Below are 24330 nucleotides of genomic sequence, written 5' to 3'. Positions count from 1 at the left end.
GGCCAAGCCAGCAAAGAGCCCAAGAGACCGATATGAATTAGATGATAGGGAATACAGCCAAATGGCAGTTGTCAAAAACATGCCATGAGTTGTCATAAATGTGACCTGAATTTTAAATTTCAAATCTTTTTAAATATTAATGAATCCAATCAGAAGTTTATTATCTTAATATTCTACTTTAAGGAAGACTCTTACAGCCCAGACTGCTCAGGCAATGGCAATTGGATTTAAAAATCAGTGTCATGCAGAATAATGTTTAACACATTTGGATTTCACTGAGGTTCTTTATAACACTACCAGCCCTGTACCCTTTGAAATGGTGTTAAAGTAGGTGGAGCGCCCTACAAAATTAAATGAGTTCATGAACTCAAAAGGCCAGGAAGCCAGGTTCTAGCAGCTGCTGCAAGAAAAGGCTGAGCTGGATATTTCTAGTTGGACATTTTGCATCTTTAGTAATGCACAGAGGGATGACCAAGTTCATTCATTCGTGAATAATAGAAAAAAATTAAAAAAATTGGGGGTGGGGGAAAGCTTAGAAGGTGAACAGTCATTTTTTACAATTGTTGTAACAGAGTTTATTTCCTCAAAATTATAAATGTGGCAGAACTCTGTGTACTTGTATTTTTTAAGTATATGAAACGTGTATCATTCTTAAAATGATAGAGTCAACCAACTTAAATGATTTAATTTAATGGTTCAAACCTAGTAATACCTTTTTTATGGGTATTTAATTAAGTTTGTATACTGAGTGCATTTCATCTTCTTTCTAAAAATACTATAAGTTGATTAGTAATCCTCATTGAAAAAATGAACGGTAACTGTAAGGCACGTATGGTATTAAGAATAAAACTTTTCCTCCTTTTCCAATTTCTCATTTATACACAAGATTATCAGAAACCCATCACAGGAAAGAAAACTACAATTGACAGTTTGTGTTCTAGAAATTTTCCACTAATCTAGACATGTCACGGCTTCCTCCAAATGCCATCTAAAAATATTAAATAGGAAATGCACAACTATTGGCAGGACAGAGGGATGTAAACTCTTGCATAATATTTCAAATATGCTTAGCAAAAGACACACACACAGATATCTGGGTCCATAAGGACTCCATGCAGCAATAACTTTACTTTCTACCAAAGTTGAAGTGCTCATTCATCTTACAAAATGAATCTTGAAAAAGACAGAACTACCTTAAAATATGTATTTAATATTCCAGATGTCTTTAAAGGGAAAAATGATTAAAAGCACTGTGTCTAGGTTTTATACAATATTTCTTGGCATCTAGAAAACTGAGGAAAAAAGAAGAAAAATTTATGAAGTAAAATTGTGATATAAACACAGTAACTCTCATAAGTTAAAAATACAATTAGATGCAACCTAATTGTAGAGCAACTAAGTTTAATGTGTTTTGTACTCTTGCCTAAAATAATATATCAAAGGATAAAAATTCTTTGAAAATATACTGTACTTAGGGTATTTGTGTTCTAATACTAAAAATACAATTGTGATGGCCTAGGACCTAAATATTCAGCCATTCTATTTTAAAATGTCATTGGAGAGTTCCCACTTTTTATACTCTAAAAATTATATATGGAAACTAAACCACTTGGGCAAAGTCTCTAGGCACATCATTTAGTAATGCGCGTGTAACTTTAAATGGTCCTAGGAGAAACCTGAACCTTTTCCTGAGTTAGAGTCTACATGACATTAAATCTATGAGCCTCTGCTTTGCTTCCTTCACCGCTGACACTAAACTTGGCAGAGCCTGTGGGTAAGGGCCCTAGGTGGGACAGACTTAGGCTTCAACTCCAGAGGTACTTTTTTCAAGCAGTAACACCTTAGGTAATTATTCACTCTCTCCATAGAATGAAGGGCGATAATGATAAACCTTCCTCGGGTTCTTAAGAAAATTAAAGGAGGGGCGCCTGGGTGGCTCAGTAGGTCAAGCAGCTGACTCTTGATTTCGGCTCAGGTCATGATCTCAGGGATCGACTGAATCCTGTGTTGGGCTCCATGCTCAGCCGGGAATCTGTTGGAGGATTCTCTCTCCTCCCTCCCTCTGCCCACCCCCTCGTCCATACCCTCTCTCTCTCTTTCTCTATAATAAATAAATAAATAAATCTTTTTTAAAAATTAAAGGAAATTATGCATATAAAGCGACAGCATAGAGTCTGGGACACCCAAACTCTATGTCTAATACAGTGCTTAACACATGAGAGTTAATATTTTGAAGTTAATCAAACATTATTGAATGGAGTATATCTTCAAAAGATATACTTTGTATATCTTATATTTGTAAAAGTAAAAATAATTTATTCAGTGGGCCTATACAGAATAACTAGATGTTAGCCACTGCTTCTTCTTAAGCTCCTAGTTTAAAAGCACTAACATCTTTATAGAAACACTTTTATGAAAAAAAATAGTTGGTTTAATGTTAGTATTTTCTCAAATTAGAACTGAAAAAACATTAAGACTCCCTAGACTAATAACTACACTTACATACAACATAATTTTCTGAATAATATATAAAAACAAAGAGCTGAACATTGAGTTTAGAAAAATAAATGCAAGAACATAGCTTGTTTTCCATTACTACTTAAATTAATTTTTTTTGCAAAAATAAATTAGAGATTTGGGGATGATTTTTTTTCAAAATACCAAAGATAAAATAAAACTGTCAACAAATGTGAGAAAATATATAACCAATTACCTATAATGAAAACCACAGCAATATTTCATAATAACCATAAATCTAAACTGGAGAATGGTTTTAATACTAGACAAAATAATACTTTAACACTCTGCTACAGATTTGGGGACTAAAGTTGGTCTGTTTTAGTTCCTACCCTAAGGGGCTCAATTGAAGAAATTCTCTAAGTAGCCTGAAGCCTGGGCTTCAAGGACGGCTATGCAGCAAGTCCTTGAGCAGTAACATTTGGGGAGATTTGCAGGGTGCCTCAGATAAAATGGAGTAAAAAGTTGCAGGCCCTGAGTAATGCACAAAATACGATGCATTCCCATGTTTTTAAGTTTACTATTAAAATGTCACACTTTTTTCTTTCTCTTCAGTGCTCTTTTTCATAAGTCGTGTGAATTAATCACATTAAAACCAGAATTAGGGAAAGTGTACTAATTTCCTGTCTGGAAAGGGATGGTTAAAAATTCATATGGAAATCTGCTAAAATTATCTGTAGGAAAAATACAAAAATAACTCGCATAAAATAAATATAATGTTAGATATTTTTCCTGCTCTTAGATCCTAATTTTATAGTTTTAGTTACACTGTTTGCATAATTTGACCAGGATCCACTACTCATATTTGGAAAGTAGTTAAAGAAGGAATCTGTTCAATCTGAGAATCTGATAATCTGTGCCCTTTGTGAGAATCAAGAATGCTTCCAGCTGGGGTGCCCCGGTGGCTCAGTCAGTTAAACAGCTGCCTTAGGCCGAGGCTGAGGTCAAGATCCTGGTGTCCTGGGATTGGCCCAGTGTTGGGCTCCCTGCTCAGCAGGGAGTCGGCTTTTCCCTCTCCCTCTGCAGCTCCCCCTGCTTGTGTGCACGCGCTCGCGCACGCTCTCTTTCTCTCTCTCTCTCAAATAAATTAAAAAAAAAAAAAAAAGAATGCTTAGAATTGAAAGAGATTTTTAAACTCACTAATGAATTTCTCTGCCTTGATTCCCTACACCCTCCCACTTTAAAGCCCAGGGTTATTAATTTGGGCCAATCTCAAAGCTGGGGACAACACAGGGAGGTCTGGGCTCCCATTCCAATTCCCTTTCCAGAACTTCACACAATCCATAAATAGTTCTATTCAAAGCATTAATTTTCATGTAAAAAATAAGATCTCTTAAAATCTAATAAATCACTGTTCATTTGTTCTAATTCCCACTTACCAGAATAAAAGAATGACAATCAGAATCTGTTATTATATTTAAGGCACTGATGATTCTCAAGGTAAAATAGTAAACTACTGAAATTCACTCTAAAAAAGAGAAGGAACCATGCATTATCTCTTTTAAATTTCTTAAGAACACTATGAAGTAAATGCTGTCCATTTTACAGAGAAGGCAGATAAAGCACCCAAGGTCATACACTTAACCACCATCAGTAGAAATCAATATTAAACAGTTCAGAACAATATTAAACAGTTCAAAATACTATATCTTTAGTATTAGAACACAAGCAGTATGTATATAGTAATATGTACTTGGGGGCACTTGGAAATGTGGGTCATAATGATGGGGGTGCTCTGGCATTTAACGCTTGGGGCGCAGGCATGTTAAACATCCTGCAATGTGTTCAACAGTTTCTCACAACAACATAAAAAGGTCATCACTGAATGTTAATAGTATCCTCACCACTTTTCTTTTTTTGGTGGGGGAGAGAGAAAGAGAGAGAGGTGGGGGGCGGGGAGAGGGAGAGAGAGACTCTTAAGCAGTTTCCATGCCCAGGACCGAGCCCGACGCAGGCTTGATCTCACGACCCTGAGATCATGACCTGAGCCGAAATCAAGAGCTGGACACTTAACCAACTGAGCCACCCAGACACCCCCAATAGCATCCCTTTTGAGAAGCATTGGTTTAGATGAAGAAAAAATGACTATAATAGGCTATTAAATGAAACTGGGGAGATGCGGAGCACTTCCAAGTGATATTCTCGAATAATCTCTACTCTGAGGTTACAGTGATGACTTCTCCTAGATCTGGCATGGAAAGGAAATGAATGCTCTGCTTAAAGTTATTTAGTATTTCCAAGTTTTCTCCAGCTATGAAAACATCTCAGAAGTTAACTGGGACCAAATATAAATAAAATACAGAATTGCTTCATATGGTTTTACATTCAAATTTGACTGAGAGCTGAAAGAGACATGTTCTGTAATTTTCCATGCATTCACAATCACATGTGTGAAAAATGTTCCTTAAGGGAAAATCTACTTATATATGAAAGAAAACATAATAACTGACATCTATGCTATAAATACATAAACTGATTTGCTTTGCAGGTGAGATATGGGAAGACTGCACTAGACTGGCATTTTTTAATCTGAGGTATCAGAAGGCCTGAGAGTCCCAAACAAGTACGTTTTGAAGATCTGTAATTTTCTACGAAAATGTCTTAATTTTGCATTTTCACACTGATGATAATTAAAACAAAACAAAACAAAAAAGTGAAAGAAGTATACTTTAAAAGACTGGGATGACCACCTTTAAACCAAGCACTGTCCTGTAATTTTAGCAGGTTTATATTTGTGTTTACACTCACTCTACAGCTCAGTGGTTCTAGGATAAAGAGAAAAAAAAAAAAAGAGAGAGACAAATTTAACATGCAAATATGCTTTCAAACCAAAAGCTGGCATGCTGTGCTACAGGAATAAAAGCTTGATGGCTGAGCAGACCCAGTGGGAGAAGTGAATCATCATTAGGCCAACTGTAGCAAAGGTGAGCTGACCTCACCAGACCCTTTATTGGACAATAGGGGCCATATTCACTCTGCAAAGGTGATTTAATAAATGCTGTCAATTTGCATCTGGCTGAAGATGTACCATTATTATTCATAGTTACATAAATTTATGTTGGTATTACAAATGGAAAAATGCTGTAATTATAATTAAATTATACCTCCTCTTAAGAATTCCACATTTAACTAATATTAAATAAAAGGAAGTCCAAAACGAGGTATGGTAGATATCTAGAACTTCTGGGTATGTCTATATCACTTTCTTTTGGGAATTACCTCTCCCCCAAAGGCATTTCACATTATGGGTTACCTGCCCAAACAAAGTACTTGGATAACCCTATTCTTCCAGACACAGTGATTGGTCATGTGACCCAGGCACAAGACCCAAACAAGGCCAGAGTAATTTTGCGAGGACTGACACGAATAACAAGGTATTTCTCTAATATCAGAATTTTAAGACCCACAGAAAGTTGCCCTGAAAAAGCTTCCAGCATAGAAAGAAAGCATACAGAATAAAGCCAACACAGCATAGGGCCAAAAAATAGATGGATGGATGGATGGATGGATGGAAGAAAGGATAGATGGATGGACTAAAGGAAGGCCAGATTAAATAGATATATAGACAAGCAGAACCTTGACAATATTTGATCAGCTGAATTTCATAACCAAACCAAACACTTAATTATGTAAGTCAATTTTGTATGAATTCAAGTAGGGTTTATATGACCAAACACTTTCTAACTAATACACTAGAGACGAATAAGAATGTCTTTCTTTAACAGAGGAACGTTACTTAAGTCTGAAAAACACTGGATTACATGATCCCCTCTTACTCTAAATTTAAAAATCCTCTGTGTGTGTGTGTTTTAAATATTTCATCAGCTTAAAAGATCAGGATCTGTTCTTACAACATTGGCATATGTATTCAACAGAGAGTAGAAATAATGATTGCTATTTTTATAGTTATCACTAGGCATATGATATTGGGGCGGGAATCTTTTTCCCCCAAGTTTAGATTTGATAAAATGATTCAGAGAAGATAATTTGCAACAAAGGTTGATTTTAAAATTCACAATCAAGGGAAAAGTCTTGAAGAATACAGAAGTTAATAATGGCACATAACACTTTAAAAAGCATGTTCAGTACAAACTACAAACCAGGGAAATAAATAAATAGATATCCTTAAGAGCTTTTTAGAAGTTTTTTAGAATACTTATCAAAATTAAAGATTTTATTTATTTGAGTGAGACAGAGAGTGTGCGCACACTTGCACACAAGCAGGGGGAGGGGCAGAGGGAAAGGGAGAAGCAGACTCCCCACAGAGCAGGGAGCCAGATGCAGGGCTGAACCCAGGACCCTGGGATCATGACCTGAGCTTAAGGCAGATGCTTAACCTACTGAGCCACCCAGGTGCCCCTAGCAAAATGATTCTTAAGAACTTAACACTCAGTTTGCTTTACCTTACTTAAACATTTGGTTAGCAATAAGTATAAATTCCTACCAGTTAAAGAAAATGAATACAGCACTTACATCATGAAAAATAACATATAATTCAAATTAAATGGAAACACCAAGTCAGTAAATAAGATTACAGAGCTAAATATCAAATGAATGACTCATGTTGGAAAGACTTTCTTGAATATTTATTCCTAGGTATGTAGCTCACAGGCACTTTTTACTGAGAACCTGATATAACAGCTATCTCCAAGACCACATCCATCAGCTGTAAACATGGTCAACTGAATCTACATCTGTCCAGCTAAACTAATTTCATAGGAAGTCCTGCAAAGTCAGTAACTAGCCTGCATCCTAAACTCAGAAATTAGTCATTTTTCAACCCTCCACGATCAATCAACTCAGTGATTTACTTAATTGCCCTGCAGTCCTTACCAAAGGCTTTCATCCTAGGAAGAGGCTGTCATCCTACAATCAGCTCTGAGGACAAGGAACAAATTTAACTCAACATAACAGTTACAGGTTTAATAAATTATTAGGTTGAAAAATGTTTGGGGGATAAACTAATAAACACCAAACAGTTCTGTGTAGTCTTTTCAATTACGGAAGAAATCTTTCCTGAGCATTATTAAAATGCATTAGGAAGTTCAAGCAAAGTTCTAAGTTAATTTGTGTTTCCAATCTAAAGGAAGAGGAGTATCTTAGAAAGACATTCTCTGTAATCAGATAAGGATGAAGGTACAAACTTTACCTATGAAACTTAAAAGCCAGTTTCAGATATTTTAAATATTTAAATATTTAGGTGGAATGACTTAAAAAGAAAATTTAGTTGCACAACATATTCAAAATGCTAAAAAGTGTACACCTTGAAGTGTTGAAAACATGGATCTTATGAAAATATTGGCGATTTCCACAGATCTGAGAAAAAGCTACTGAATTGTACTATATGCCTACTTAAGTTTTTGTTAGCTAAGCAAATAGATTTATTTCAAGATATTCATCTATGACTAATTGCCACTGCATTAATTCTACGACATTTTTAGGAATCATGACCTTGCACTGCAGACTCTAAAATGGATCTGAATTTGAAACCTTGAGAACACTAAAGATAGAAGGGAGAGAAACATCATTTTAGGGGCTCCTACAGCTTCTTCTAGGAGGAAAGAATTTGAAACACATGAGTACATTCAGGTCACTAAAAAAGCAGCTTAAAGCTGGCCATATGAACCCTGTTTATAAACAATACAAAAAGAAAAGGTCATTACTGCATCAGAATTACCATCATAAAAATATTATAAATAATATTAAAGTCAGACTGAGTCAATAACCACAAGGTTTTATTATCTTCAACCCTAGTGACAGCTTAATAAAATATGCTTAACAAATCATTCTATATAATTACAGAAACAGTATTTTTAAAAAGTGGATGGCAATATTTTATATCTGTCATCTGATTTTAATATAAATATCTTGTAAATAAAAATGTTACAGGTTTTAGAGATAAGAAAAAATTATGAAAGAAAAGAAAAGAGAAGAGAGGAGAAGAGAGGAGAAGAGAAGAGAAGAGAAAAAAGAAAAATCCCAAACACAGGACCCAGAATGTCAACTAATTCAGCACAGTGCCAAATAAAAAGTCTACCATAGAAAGCTACATGGAAGTGTAAAACTTCTGTTTCTGGACTTTGATCCAAGCAGTCATAAAAACTTGTCCTCACTTAGTAACTCCTATTTCCATTATATGCCAAATATTCTCAAGCTTTTGCCTAGTACAAAACAAAGCAATAAAAAGTCAATCACGTTGACTTTACTACAATACTAAATGATCTAAAACATCACCCACGATGGCAGAAATGATTAGTAACTAATGAAAGGTAACATTATTTTAATATGCTGTCAAGAATAACGACAGCTGTTAAAGTGGCATTAGCACCCAGAAGCCTTCATTTGCAAATGCATGAAGATTAGAGCCCTTAATTAACACAGTATCTCAGCCGGGTAGAACTGCAAAGTTGTCTAGAATAGTGAGGGTGGGAGTTTCCATATGTTGTAGCTTACTAGTCTCAAATTAATTTTTATGCCAATAGATTGTTATGAATTGTTCAACTGACACTCAAATTCACATAAACAGGCTGTGATTACTAAAAAGCAACTATGCTCCAAGCTTGTAGCTTTTAACTAGGTGCTTGCTCTGTGTTTGAAGACAGTTATAGGAAACAAAGTAATATAGCAGCAGAACTGCTTTCAATGTCAACCAAAATTCACAGGTATTTAAATGAGAATTTAGGAATGCCAGAAACCTTCATTCTGTTCAATGACTACTACTCAGTACAGATCATTTCAGTCTGGGGATAGGATAAAAAAGCATGCATGAATGTCCAAAGACAACAATTAAATTAAACAATGTAGAAATAGATCCATCAACATGCCTGTTTACAGGCACAGATGGCCAATCTAAGTGAATCCAAATTTATTTTAAATTTTAAAACATGTTAAATATTTCTACAGAGCTATCTGTTTCATGGGGTCCTGAATCACGTACAGTACTCATTTTACACGTACAAAGTTAACAAAAGGGAAAAAAGCGAAGTAACAGCTTCTAGTTAAAAAAATCCTAGCTGTGGGGCGCCTGGGTGGCACAGCGGTTAAGCGTCTGCCTTCGGCTCAGGGCGTGATCCCAGCGTTCTGGGATCAAGCCCCACATCAGGCTCCTCTGCTATGAGCCTGCTTCTTCCTCTCCCACTCCCCCTGCTTGTGTTCCCTCTCTTGCTGGCTGTCTCTATCTCTGTCAAATAAATAAATAAAATCTTTAAAAAAAAAAATCCTAGCTGTAAAGTTAAAATGTCTGCAATAAGTTTTTACCACAACCATATGAATCACACTGGGTTTAGAAGTTTGGAATTTTTATAATCAACTCCCGTCTAATCTCTCAATCTTAAATCTCCAGTTAATACCACAAAATATAAGCCCAAACAGAAACCTCTGACTACACACAAACTCTTAGATTATATTCTCTAAACTGACAACTTTCAGCACTTTATACCTCTTAATTAGGGCCTGTACTACTCCTAAATATTTTACACTTTCGTTTTCCAACTTATACTCAACATAAACTCTTATAAAGACATAAGAATATATGCACACACACATACATGTCATATAAAGTGGTCAGCCTACTGTCAACATCAACTATAACATAAAAACCATAACTAAAAAATAGTTTTTATAAAAAGTTTCAGATGATCTAAATTTTACACTGAACAATGTAACTTTGAGAAATGAGGATTTTAATTCTATGCTATTTGGGAGAAAAAGTAATGTGAAAAGAAAATTAAATTTAACCCTTTCCACTTAACTTCCAATAAAATGTTACTTTTAAAGTTCTGGCAAGCTCTGAGTGAAGTGTTCTCATGTATGACTACTTAAAAACGATCACCAAACTATCTTAAGTTTCTGTTTTTAAGGGGGGGGCGGGGAAGAAGAAGACATTGATGGTGATTTGTAAGACAAATCACTTTTTTCTTTCAACTACTAATAATCTGCGTACAGAACACCTCCACAGAACACCCTGACACACTGAACAAAATCAGCCCGGCTCTCCTGCCCACTCTCCATTCAATGAGGACAGAAAAGTGGAAGTGTGCAAGGGTGAAAGGAAACTAAGGACAGATGGCCTCAGAGTAGCAGGTGACCTTTGAAAACTGGGGGCCCACAACAATCAATAATTCCAGATCTAGATGGCCTTAGTGCCTCACCCCAAACTCGCAGAAAAGTGTCCTTCGAAAAGCAATCACTTTCTTTTCAGGGTTTATCCTCCGGTTGCTCCAGATTTAGGATTTTGAAGGAAGACTGCCAAAGCGGGGGAGAGGACTTTAAAAGGGGGCGGAGTAATTAAACCTTAGAAGAGATAAGATTTGCCCTAAGCTGTCGCCTCTGTCCAAAACCCCCGAAAGTGATGAAATCGACACAAACTCGTTATGAGAAACAGCCTTAAAAAGAGCCCCTTCTTAGATCCCAAAGTAATACACCGTAACAGAATAAAGGAAGACAAAAATATCAGACAGTTCATTTTCAATGAAGCATCCCCCCCGCTGGTGTGCCCCGGGCGCCACCAACCAGCACCCAGCCCCGAGCCCCCAAGGGAAAGTGGGAAGGGGGGGGTGATGCTGAAGGGACTACCTTGTTTTGTCTCCAAAGGGCAACATAGCAAACATGAGAAGTTCGAAGTGCAGACCATGCGGCCTCCGCAGACTCTGGACTCCAGGAGGCGCCGGGGGGCGACGACGTGCCCAGGTGAGGCGGTGACTCGAAGCCTGCTACTCCCTTACCGACCCCGCCACCGCGCCGCCGCCCGCCGCCGCCCGCTCGCCCCGCGCTGCGTCGCCCCCTGGCGGGGAGCGCCCGGCACAGCGCAGACCGAGCGCCGGCGGGGGGGAGCCCAGCGCCGTGCCCCTGCCGGCCGCTCCACCATCACCGCCTTCAGTGCGCTTTCCTGGCGGCCAAGGCAGCCAGCGCCAGCTGCCCCACGGCCGCTGCCTGGAGACGGCGGCAGCGGGTTCGGGACCCTTGTCCAAAGAGGCGCGTCCTGGAGTCAGCCTGAGTCCGCGTGCAGGAGCGTTGCCCGCGCCGGGCTTCTCACCAACTCAGGCTCAGGGAAGATCCGCCCGCCTCGCACTCTCCGCTCCAGCTCCTCCTTCCTCGGCTTCAGCCTCAATTCCTCCCCAACTCTACGGCGAGCGTTTCCCACGCGCGCCCCAACTGCCCCCCGGGCAGCCGCCTCCCAAAGGACAGGCTCCCTGCTCCCCGCCCTCCACAGCGGCCGCCCCGGCGCTTGGCTCTCGACCAGGAAGAGCTGGCCTCTGGGGTCGGCTGGGGCCGCGCGGGACCCGTCAGCCCCCCGCTGTCGGCTCCCGCCGCGCCTCCCAAGCGCCCTTTGTGTGCGCGCCGCGAAGCCCTCTGCGGAGCCCTTTCAGCGGCGCCGCCTTGGGGGCAAGAGAGAGTGAAAGGAAGCGCCCGGGCCAAGCAAGGGACTGGAAGGGGGCAAAAGGCGACAGCACTTACTCTGGGAAGATTCCGGCATGTTGCTGCCTTTGGGCTCCTCGTGGTCTCGCCCCAACCCCGGCTTCCCCGCCCCGCCAAGGGCCGGGGCGAGGGGGGACGGGGGAGGAGCGGAGCCGCTGGGACCGAGTTGGAAACGGTGCTTCCGGAGCTGCAGGGAAGGGGCTCAAAAACTGTTTTGGTTTCGCTAAGGAGATTTAGGGGGACCAGGAGGCTAGAGAAGCGCTGGGGAAGGCCCGTGAGCGCGGATGCATGTAAATAATCTTGCTCTCTGGGAATACCAGGGCAGCCGGGGTGTGTTTGTGGGGGGTCCGCATGCACATTTTTGTATTTGAACTTTGTGAGCAAGTTGGATCGAATCCCACGCTTGGGCTTTTCGACTGTACTGGCCATAAAGTCGAGGTCTCTACACCCTAACAGGACCAGAGACCTACTTCAAAAGCAAAGGGCCTGGGAACAGAGGTTGTTTAATGGTAAAGGAAGAGGAAAATTCAATAAGGGGAGAGAGACAAGCCCCCAGGTCACTCTCAGCGCCCCGGGTGGGTCTTCCAGGGGTCCTCTTCTTACCTGGTGGCTTTCCTAACAAAGTAAGAGAAGGTAAAGTCCCAGTGATCATCCAGCCACGCTTCCACGGAATCCTGGTCCCGCTGCAGCTGCGACCCCCCGGAGCCGGGGCTGGCCCGCTCCATGATCCGCGCCTAGCGTCTCTGCAGCTGGTTTGTGCTGTTTTCCACCCCAGCTGGGGTCCCTCCCTCGGAAGAGCAAGACTCTGCCCCGAGACCCTCCCCCTCCGCCTTGCTCCAGTCCGGCTGGCTTTCGGCGAAGCTGCTCCAGCACCGGGCCAGCCTCTGGCCGCGCCCCGCCTCTCCTGGTCCTCACCGCTCCCAGGTGTGGCGGGTGGGGCAGGCGCAGCAGCCGCGCGTCCTCCCTGGGGTCCGGCGGAGAGCGGGTCTCGCAGTCTGTCGGGTCCCCAGATTCCAAGGCGGCGGCGGAGGCAACTGGCGAGCTCTCCGGAAGCTAAGTGGCCACGGCTGGAAGGAGGCCACGCCGCCGCTGGGGTGCGCTGTGTGCTGAGCGGGTTCCAGGGGAGCGCGCAGAGGTGACTGTGGGTGTGTTCGCACAGTGCCCCACAGTAAGAAAGGGAGAGTCGCGATGTGCGCGCTCATCCCAAGTCCGGAAAGCTGGAGTTAGGGGAACTTGTCACCAAAAGTAAAAGGTGCTGCTACCCTGGCAACTTTTCCTCAGGCCTGAGTGAACAATAACCGTCTGGCCTCGCTTTCCTCCAACCCAGGGCTTGGGTCTGGAAGGTGCAGGGATCAACCTTCCTTGGAGCCCAGCCAGCCCGGGGTGTGTGCCACGGATTTGCGGGTCCTGGTGGGTAACTTGCAACAAAGGCATTCCCGTACTTGATATGTGAATAATAACGACAAATAATTATAAATTAGGCGTCGTTGCATCAAACATTCCCTTTTCGTGACTGGAACAAGATTTTCTGGGAAAAGGAAAAGGTAAACTGAAATAATCATGATAGTTTGTGTATGAAGTCAGAAAACAAAGGCACTTCTGTACGATTAGGTTAACTTGACAGCGCAGGCGCTCCCGGGGGACAGTGCAGAGCAGGCTGGTTAGCCCAAGTTTAATTAGTCATTTATATTTAAATGGAATTAACACACACCCCACCAAAAAAGTATCTGTTTCAAAGAGCTCAGCCTTCCAACTCCTTTTTGTCCTATCCCAATCATGCTTTACAAAAAGGAATTCGTGTCTTCCTTTTGCTTTGTTCTTATCTCTATCTCCTTGTCCCGCAATTTGCAGTTTTAATATGATATTTTGCAATGACCTAATTTGGGGGCAGAATTAAATCTGGAGTTGTATGTTTCACAACGTGTGAACAACACCATTAGCAGTGATATACCCATAGTGATTCAGCTGACATACTTTAAAAAAAGTCCTTTCAAAATATTCTTGGCAAGAATGTAAGACATTACTCATAGGATGAGTATTACTACATAGAAATGCATAATTAAATTGATCATATAAGAACATTAAAAAATGTCTTCCAATCCCCCAATGCAATGGTTTACCCTTCCTGCATTAAATAACTGTCCTTCTATAATTAAAGTTTTTCTGAAACTTTACTGATGTCTGCAAGTAACCACAAACCAATAAAAAGTAAGCAAAGCAGGAGAATGTGAAATAACATGGGATAAATTATACCAGATTTTAAAATGGGAATTCTCTCTAATTTGTTACTATGATCCTGGTGTATGATTACAGTGCTTGTGAACTAGAGACTTTGTCCTCAGTGCTCAGTTTTTCCCTGTGGAAATCTATGCATTTCTCCTAACAGAAGGTCAATTATAATTTAAAACTATACTTTCCTACAAAAAAAATGGAGTGAATTTTTGGCTTGAATTGTTTGCTTCAATTAGCTGCCTTGATTAAATAAACAAACACTATCTAACTGTCCATTTTTCTCTTAACCTGAAAGGGTTAAAGTATCAGAAACCAGGAAGTTTTCCGAAAAGTTACTGCAAGAAAAACAATCCAAGGATTCTGCCATTAGGGAGTCTGAATTCTGTATGGTGGCATACATGGTAGATTGGGGGTTACTGTGCAGGCCTGTTATTTGAAGTGAGTATATGACAAGGGACTGGGGAATGAGTTATTTCAAACCCTTCTAGTCTCCAGAGAGCTCAGATAAAATTTGTAACAAACCTCTAACTTTAAAGTTCTTACAGGTGACCTCACCCTGACCTCTTGTTTCCCAGCTTCATTTTATTCTTTATCCCTATTTGCTAGATTGTTTAATGTTTTAACTTACTGGTATGGATTGCAAATAAGCATCTCCAATCTTGTTTTAGAATGAGTTGAAGATTGAGTAAATAATAAACATTACCAGGAAATAACTTTATAAATGCTGTTAATACTATATACAACAAAAAATGTGCCATGGAAGCCTAACAGAAAGGCCTCCAATTCCCATTGTACTAGAATGAAACCCAAACTCTCTAATGTGGCTTACAAACTTCTACATGATTTGACTTTTACCTACCTCTACTGTTGAGGTTTTGATCATACAACTAGAAAAAAATAAATCTGTGATGATCAAATTCCTTTACCAAAAAAAAGAATGTGAATTATAAGAGTCATGAAATCTTTCCTGTCTTGCTTTTTTTTAAATTCAAATACCGTACAGTATATTCTGTCCCCCTTGCAACCTTCCAGTATATTCCAAGCTTGAGAAAACTAATATACGTGCACTTATAATGAGATCCAGGTTTCTCATTATTGAAGGGGGAAGACTAGAAGGTACATTGTGGTGTTGAAATGGAATTGGAGGTTAAAAATTAAATATGTGGGGGTTGTGTAGGTGTGGATTGTATCATGTGGAGAAATCCCACATGATAAAGAAATGCAGGCAGTTTCTAAGAGCTGTGGGTATCCTCCAGCTGACAGCTTACAAGGAGCTCCAGTCATCAAGAAAATGAATCCCTCTGTCTTAAAATACAAGGAACTAAATTCTGCTAACAACCTGTGTGAGCACAGAAGTGGATATTTTTCCATTTGAGCCCCAGATGTGACCACAATCCCAGCCAATATATAGATTTGCAGCCTTGTAAGATATTAAGACATTTTCATAATTGACAACTTAATAATAATGAGTCCTATAATCCATGAATATAGTATATTTACCCATTTATTCCATTCTTTTAAAATTTCTCCCAGTAATGTAGTTTTTAGTATATTTGTCTATACATATTTTGTTGAATATATATCTGTATCTACTTCAGCTCTGTCACTGGGAGGTACAAGAAGCAATGACATTTCAGTAGCAATGAGTACACTTAGTACCCAGATTTTGGTTTCTAAATACCGTTCTTCACTTTAAAAGGAATCAGAAGTCTTTGGAGAAAAAATTCCAGGTCTAGGACACAAAAAGTATAAGATATGCCTGGAAAATCTTGTTTTGCTAGAAAATTAGAAAGGCTTAAAATGATGGCAATATATCAGAAGCACAGAGGATGTATCTGCAGGGAGCTTCCAGTGGACAAATCTAGTGCAATTTAAATATCAAAATATACAGTAATAGTAAATTTTAACAGCTGACTAAAATAAGAAACTGTAATTTTACCCTGATGTAAATAAATCACTAGAGAAATTAATAATAAAGAAGAGAATGTTTCTTACAGTAGAATGCTAACTAATAAACACAAAAGGAATTATGTAGTAAGAATCATTAGTGGTTGCTAAACCTAATCAGTGAGAGTTTGACGATGAATGGGATATTTACATAGTCTTAAAGTATCTCCTCACAAGTGTTTTATTAGTTATCATGGGGAAATAGTATCTTTACAACAGAGAGACTTTGTGGATACCTTTCTATCCAAGTGACCAATTTAATATCACTTATATTAGGACAAACCAAGCATGCCTTTTAGTAGGATATTCTGAGAAGGATACAACATCACTCCTGTGTTATTCCTGAATCTAAATCTAATCACGAGGATCAGATTGAGGGGTTTCCAAACACACACACCCAGTTTGAGGTGCTTTGTACAAAATAACTGGCCTGTATGCTTCCGAGAATTCAAGGTCAAGAAAGACAAAGAAAGACTGAGGACCTAGTCGATTTACTACTTTGTAACAATATTACCACAATTTTAGTGGCTTGAAGCAACGCACATTTGTAATCTCCCAGTTTTTCTGAATAAGGAGTCCAGGCTCCGCTAAACTGTGTCTTCTGTTTAGGGGAGGTCTCACGAGGCCGTGGGGGGTCAGCAGAGCTGCAGTCTCATCTGAGGGTGGATGGGAGAAGGGTCTGCTTCCGAGCGCACTCAGGCCGTCGGCAGATTCCAGTTCTTTGTGGTTGTAGAATTGAGGGATTCTTTTTCTTGCTGAGCTCTGGCTGGAGACCCCAACAGGCTGTTGGCGGGGAGTCCCCGTTTGCCTCAGGAAGCCACCTTCGTTTCCTTGCCTTCATTGTCCCAACGTGAGTGCCTGCTTCCTCAGAGCTAACAAGGGCGAGAGACTCCAGCGAGATGGGACGATAATCTTATGTACGCAACCACGCAATCACGTACGCATAATTACAAACATCCCATCGCCTTTGCCATATTCTGTTTGTTGGGAGCAATTCAAGGTTCTGCCTTCACACGAGGGCAGGGAAATTGCAACAGGGTGTGAACACCAGGAGAAAAACTCATGGAGGCCACCTCAGGAATCCTTCTAGAATAACACTGTGTCATAAAGCATAGTGAGTGTGATGTGGCATGTGTCCGGTAGATATTTGTGGGGACAATTTGGAAAAAAAAAACGTTTTCTGAGATTACTTTGGCAGTACTTTTGTGTATTGTGTGTAAATATGTTAGCAATGGATCTTTGAGGAAGGGTTATTTCTTTTTGTGGTCTTTGGAAGTCTTATCACACTTAATAAAATCACCTTTTACTCTTAGCAGCCCTGGGCTAATGTGAAATAGTTTCCTGAGGACAGTGCTGGAGTACATGCTTCAAGCTGTTACACAGCAGGGATCAGCCTAATATCTTAAATGCGTGAATTTAAATTAGATCATAATTTTCCATTTCAAAGACCGAGCCAGCTTATGAATAATAAAGCCGTGTAGCAGTGCAATTATTCCGATCAGTACGTAGCATTTTCTTTCCCAAATCAAAGATAGGGTTTTCTGCTCAAGTCTTTTGTGGCAGCCCAGAATTCAGTTTGACACACAAAGGCTGATCCATGTGAAAAGACATTGCAGAGAAGATGGTGAGCAGCTGTTTTTGGTATCAGCGAAGGTCACACATAGAGGAAATGGATTTCCATGAAAACAGGAGGGATTTTGGACAGATACTAGGCACACTTTCCTGACAGTGGGATGTGATGCAGATGGATTTATGATGAAAAACAACTGTGGAACTTTTCCCTAGAGACTTTTACAAATGGGGTGGACAACCATCTGTTGATAATGCTTTGAAGTCCTGTCTCGGAGGCGGATTGACCTCAGGGCTCCTCAGGTTCCTCCCTGCCCTTTCACCTGCAAATGGAGAGTATGTTAAACAGAGCAATTATGTGGTTTTCATTGATAAATAATATTAACCACTCACAGAAACATAACATATATCCCAAACACTCATATCCAGAACACATCTATGCTCTTCTCTTCCACTTTCCTATTAAAAAAGAGATTCCATTCTCTAGAGAAAATATCCTGCACTAGTCAGAATGACTAAAAATAAAATAATTAGTTTAGAAAGAAATAGCAAGGACTGAAACACTTTTAAGTCAACTACATCCAGGTGTGACACACTTAACTCAAAACCAGGGTAAAAGTAGGTCATTTAAAATAGACTCTTTAAAAGTTAAAGGGACAAAAATGTGTATTTTTAAAAGAAAATCTAGAGAAACAGAGATTTATTGATCTTGAATTTCTAGTCTAGAGAATCACTTGTCTTTTTTATAAAATATAAATCATAGGTTAAAAATTTTCAGTTGATGTGGACAGTCTCATTTTAAAAATCTCACACCTTTTTGTAGACACCATTGTGGAGCCTGCCTCTTCCCAAGTAGGTAAGGAAAAGTGTGATTTAATTATCAAGCCAGATTCGATCCATGCCTTGAAAATGCTACATTCTTTTTTAAATAAACAAAGGCTATATAGAAATAGAGACTGGGGTGCCTGGGTGGCACAGCGGTTAAGCGTCTGCTTTCCGCTCACGGCGTGATCCCGGCGTTATGGGATCAAGCCCCACATCAGGCTCCTCTGCTATGAGCCTGCTTCTTCCTCTCCCACTCCCCCTGCTTGTGTTCCCTCTCTCGCTGGCTGTCTCTATCTCTGTTGAATAAATAAATAAAATCTTTAAAAAAAAAAAAAAGAAATAGAGACTAAACTAGAAGTTCATTCTTTACAGATACAGTCACAGTGATTCAATTTTCCCATTCTTTTCTTATAGGGAAATTAACAATATATTGAAAGGAACTAACTTGCAGTCATTCAAATCTAGAAGCTCCAGGATAAAATTTTCCAGCTATGCTCACAGAAAATGTTGTCTTTCAATAATAGCAGTCCCAAGATGCTTAGTCAATAAATCAATAGAAAGAAGGATCTACACCCATAGAACAGGCCCCAATTCCTTCAAGTTCATTTGTTTTCATTCTTCTCTGCTGATGAAATCACTGAGTGCATCAGTTAGAAGCTTTGCACAAGCTATTCCAGCATGAGAGTCAGGCCCACATAATCTCTTTTATATTAGGGCTAGGCATCTGAAAAACATTTTAATAACGTTTTTAAAACTCTAATTTCTCAATGCCAGTGATTTTCTTTTTGCAGTAGTTACCTTGGAAAGCTACATATTTTTATGAACTGTGTTGCCATTGCTGAAAACATTTTGGTAAATTTCTCTTTGGAATGCTTTCAGAGTCTGCTTTAGTCTCTTGCTGTCTCTTCACTAGTGACAATATTTGGGGTTGTTTACTCTATGATGAGAGGATATTTGTTTCTTTGTATATTTTAAACAGCCAAAAGTCACTCCTCCTATGGTCTGGTGGGAAATACATTTTTTTTTTGGTAAAATGATAAATGATTATAAAGTAATAGGACTGATTTTTTTTTTCTAGATTGGAAGTTTGTATCATCTTTTACATTTGCTAGCTGTGTGACCACAGGCAATTTACTCAACTACTCCAATGCCTCAGTTTCCTTATCTACAACAGGAGTAACAGCAGCCCACATAGTGTTGTGACTGTTAAGTGATATAAGAAATACACAGTAGTAATTAGAGTGCCCAGTACATAGAGCTCGGTAATTCTTTTTTTAAAGATTTATTTATTTATTTGAGAGAGAGACAGCCGGGGGTGGGAGCAGAGGGAGATGGAGAAAGAGAATCTCAAGCAGACTCCCTGTTAAGTGGGGAGCCTGATATGGGGCTTGATCCCATAGACCCTGAGATCATGACCTGAGCTGAAATCAAGAGTCAGACACCTAACCTACTGAGCCACACGGGCACTCTGAGCTCTTACTAAATCTTACACCAGGCAATCTGAACTCTTATAATAATTCTTACTGAGAGAATAACTATATGAAGTGACTTCTAGCTTCATCTTCCCATCAAACTCCTTTCTCCAAATCCAGCACGTTATCTAAAACTCACTGAATATCTATCCTGTGAAATCAGCTCTCCCTCTTTAGTGTTACTAATTCATTTTGTAATTCTCTCTTTTCAGCCAGTCATGGAGTCCTGATTTGAATGCACCCTATGTCACCTGTCATCAGAAATACGTGGCTAGTTTAGGCAAAACAAGCTTTTTCCAATTTGGGGAATCCAGAAAACTGTGATGAGACTTCGTTTAAAATGAGACTGCAAAATGTTTGAAAATCACTGGACAGATAGAAATTCAACGGTTAGCAGAAGATTCTGGAAGAAATATAAGGCAAATGCTACTTTAGTAGTCTTTGCTGAAGAAGATATTGACTATTTGACTTCCAAGATAAATGAAAACGTAAAATGGATGTAGGATACGGTTTTTAAGGCCTTCACCTGAGACTCCACCATTCCCTACCCTCTACCCACCAAAAATTTTTTTTAAAAAAGCAAACTTCATGATGGACAAGGACAGGCACAGGTCTAATGTTGTTAGACTCTTGGGGTATAAACGCACTCCACCCCAAACCTTAGCATACTAGCACATACTGACATGTTGCCCGCTGCCCTAGTAGAAGAACCACTTGCAAGAATATTTCAATGAGGGGATTCTAACCAGGGGTAAGGTCATTTTTCTTGTAGGTTTTGAAAAATTGATGTGCCAGGAATGGAGGATGTATTCTGGAAATAAAATTCTAGTTCAAGTGAAAACTCTATGTGAACACTGATTAAAGCTGCAACTGTAAAAGGTACCATGGTGGGAAGTACAAATGTAGGTAGGGAGGGTTTATACCATTCTCTGTGTCCTCATGGTCATTTCTGTGTTCTCAAAAACAAACCGCTACATAACTCTGGCACAGGCTTTAAAGCCCTAAAGTAAGCAGCGAGCAGTAGGAGAGTCATTGGACGTACTAAATATCTTCTGTTCGTCCATCCAGGTCCTGCTGTGTTCCCGGGAAGCCCACCTCTAAAGACTAATCAACAGGCTCCTTTGCCCTCTGGCTAGTGGTTGCCTTGTTTAAGGGGGAGCATCAGTAAGAAATACAGGGAGGGAGGAGAACGAGCTCAGAAGTTTTATCAACCTGATACGATGAACTAAACATGGTGGCAAATTTTTTGCTACTTCTCCCACTGAAAGGCAGAGTCTGATTCTCCTCTCCCCTTCCATTGGGACTGGCCTAAGTGATTTGCTTAAACAACTGAATGCAGGGCAGTGACATTTTGGGACTTCCGAGGCTAGGTCATTATAAGAAGGCTTGCAGCTTCCTTCTGCCCGGGTCTCTTGGAGCATTCACTCTTGGAGCTCTGAGATATAGTGTAAGAAATCTGACAACCCAGGGGTGCCTCGGTGGTTCAGTTGGTTAAGGATCTGCCTTCTGCTCAGGTCACGATCCAGGGTCCTAGACTGAGCCCCATATCAGGTTCCCTGCTCCACAGGGGAGTCTGCTTCTCCCCCTCCCCCTCCTCATGCTCCCTCTCTCACTCACCCTCTCTTTCAAATAAATAAATAAAACCTTGGGGAAAAAAAAAAGGAATCTGATGAGATTGCCCTGCTGGAGTGGGCTGTGGGGAGAAACCCCATGGAGAGAGAGAGCAATGCCAGCCATTGCCCAGCTGTTCCTGCTTTTCCAGGCAGAGATGTGAGTGAAGACACCAACTTGGAGGACATTGCAACCCCAGCAGATACAGTGTGTGAAGAATCAAGAAACCCAGACAAAAGCGGAACTGAGACCCCAAACATCTGACCCCCATTGAGCTGTTCCAGACATTTCCAGCTGTTCAAAATACCCCGGCAGAGGCTGAGGCTCCAAGCATTGTGAAGCAAAAATAATCTATCTCTGCTATGCCCTGCCAGGATTCCTGACCCACAAAATGGTGAGTATGATACATAATTACTGTTTTACACTACTAAGTTTGGGGGTGTGTTGTTACACAGCAGTAAATAACCAGACACCTGGAAACCTCCCAGCTGTGTCTCACTGGTTGGCCGTGTTCCTCTCCCGGAGTCTCTTCAAGCAGCTCTCTCCATATAGCTACTCATGCCTTCTAGTCTGTAAGCGGTAACGGCTCCCTGCTATCGCTAGCTCTACTAGCCTTTGTTCTTGGCTTTCTCAAATCTTGCTCACCTTTTAAAAATAGTCCTTAGTTTAATTAAACTCTCCTGAATAATCCAGCTGAAAGGTGTCATCTGTTTCCTGTTGGAATCTCAGCTCATGTGCCAGGCCTGCTATACGTGTCTCAAGACATTGAGGAGCGGGGGGGCGGGGGAAGCTACTGTTTATGGAAGGGGGTTCAGGATTATACTTCAGAGAGCCACAGAAAAATTGGCCTAGCGAAACAGTATGTTTATGTACTTATATATCAAGCAGTTAGTGTGCTGCCCTTAATGAAATACTTCAGAAAAACTAAGTTTTTAACTATCCTTAAGGCTTTCTGGATTCAGTAAGTCTTACTCAGCCTTTTGCTTTGTTTGTGAGGGAAGTGGTTATTCTCTAGCACACTGCATTGTTTTATTTAACAAGCATTTATATATTACTCTTTCTACATTCCAAGCACTCTTTCTTTTTTTTTTTTTTTAAAGATTTTATTTATTTGAGAGACAGCACACAGAAGCACGTGGGAGGGGCAGAGGGAGAAACAGACTCCCTGCTGAGCAGGGAGCCCCACTCGGGGCACAATCCCAGAACCCTGAGATCATGGCCTGAGCCAAAGGCGGAGAAGCTTCACCAACCGAGCCACCCACGCGCCCCTCCAGACACTCTTCTAAGACCTTCACAAATAATGACTCATTTAATCCCCCTAATAACCCTATCAACCCTGTGTTATCACCATTTTACAGCGGAAGAAACCGGGGGACGTCAAAGTTACATAACCCGTCCAAGGACTCACAGCTAGTAAGTGGCCGAACTAGCCCTAAGAAGCCGCGACGTTCAGCTGTAGAGTGTGTGCTCTTTACCGCTGTGTTACGCTATTAAGTCTTGCCAGGAAAGGCTTAGAAAGCAGGAGAAATGAGTTCCCCGGATAGTCTACTGTGTGACTTGGGCTCAGTGATTGCTGGGGCCTCCTCTTCTCACAGGCATCAGAGATGATGGAGAGTGAGAAACAGAAACAGACTGGGAGCTCCTGAGAGCACAAACACCAGAGAGGACAAGTGCAGTAGTTATCCGTCGCTGTGTAACAAATTACCTCAAAATGTGGTGGGTTAGAGCAACAATAGGTTTTTATGTCTTATGGTTTCTGTGGGTCGTGGACTCAGAGAGGGTCCAGCATCATCTCTAATCTGCCCTATCTGCAGTCTCAAGTGGAAGACGTGGAGGCTGGGGTTGGAATCATCTGGAGTCATTCGGTCCCATGTGAGCCTGGCTGAGTCTGCAGCCTGGAAAACCCAACTTAAATGATTGTTTGTTTCAGCCAGCCTTTCTGAAGAAAGCAGAGGGCAAGCTCAAACTGGGTAAAGGATTATTGTAAAAGTGTGAGGAGTGTTTAAAGAAATAAAAAATAGGGGATTATGTAGAACCCCAGGGCTAGCAACAGCAGAGAGCCCTTATCTCTCCCAGGACTGAAGGAAGGGGAGAAGTTACCAGAACCCTCAGGGGAGCTATTTGTAGAGTGTCTGACAAGAGCTGTGGCCTTTAGGAAGGAATGCAGATACCAAGGATGAGTTGGTGGAGTAGAAAGGGGGTGAATAACTCCTGTCTCATAGTCCTCCTGCCCTCTGATCTTCTGCTTATATAACCCAACTGGATGCCATATGGCCAGACAAGTTCATACAGGTCAGCCTCCCAGGACCACAGAGTAGAGAGATGGTGAGAAAGGTAGAGAATGGGCCTGGACAGACAAACAGAAGACATCCAACACATCAAAATATGACTGCTTGTAGGTGGTGGGGAGTGAAGAGTATGTTTTGGAGGGTCACTAGTTGTCCCTTATAGAACTTCAGGTAAATGCTGCTGGAATGTGTCATGTCACCATTAACAGACTTTATATTATGGTGTATCATCTGAAATTACCATTTTGTAGGTTAAAAAATTGGAAAAGTTGACAATTTCATATAGCTCAACCCAACATTGTGGGTACTTTCCATTAAAGTTACAAATGAATAAATACATTAGATAACAGAAAATGTTGCTTCTCATTGTTTTATGGTTGACTATTTTCTGAGTTAGGACTGTCTAAAACACTTAAGTGGAATAGGTACTCTAGTTAGACTTCATCAAACAT

General features: G+C 40.7%; 1 protein-coding gene across 4 annotated transcripts in view; it reads right to left on the bottom strand.

Annotated features, from left to right (window-relative positions):
• Window positions 1-13099, bottom strand: part of PDE5A (phosphodiesterase 5A) — a 136443-nt gene extending 123344 nt beyond the window's left edge. The window contains exons 1-2 of one of the 4 annotated variants that reach the window (XM_034671297.1): window positions 11092-11938; window positions 10668-10761 (exon numbers count right to left, since the gene is read on the bottom strand). Coding sequence is in view for 2 of the 4 variants with exons in the window: in XM_019808688.2 (XP_019664247.1) it covers window positions 12538-12659 (122 nt within the window). In the remaining 2 variants the exon portion in view is untranslated. Of the gene's footprint in view, window positions 1-10667; window positions 10762-11091; window positions 11939-11973; window positions 12509-12537 lie in introns of those variants that run through there. The other 3 variants (XM_019808688.2, XM_019808690.2, XM_019808689.2) reach the window with 3 other exon arrangements.
• Between the last annotated feature and the right edge of the window lie 11231 nt (window positions 13100-24330).

This window comes from Ailuropoda melanoleuca, chromosome 11 (genome assembly GCF_002007445.2).
Source record: "Ailuropoda melanoleuca isolate Jingjing chromosome 11, ASM200744v2, whole genome shotgun sequence".
Lineage (NCBI taxonomy): Eukaryota > Metazoa > Chordata > Mammalia > Carnivora > Ursidae > Ailuropoda > Ailuropoda melanoleuca.
Note: the sequence above shows the minus strand (reverse complement) of the source record. Positions and strands in the feature narration are given on the sequence as shown.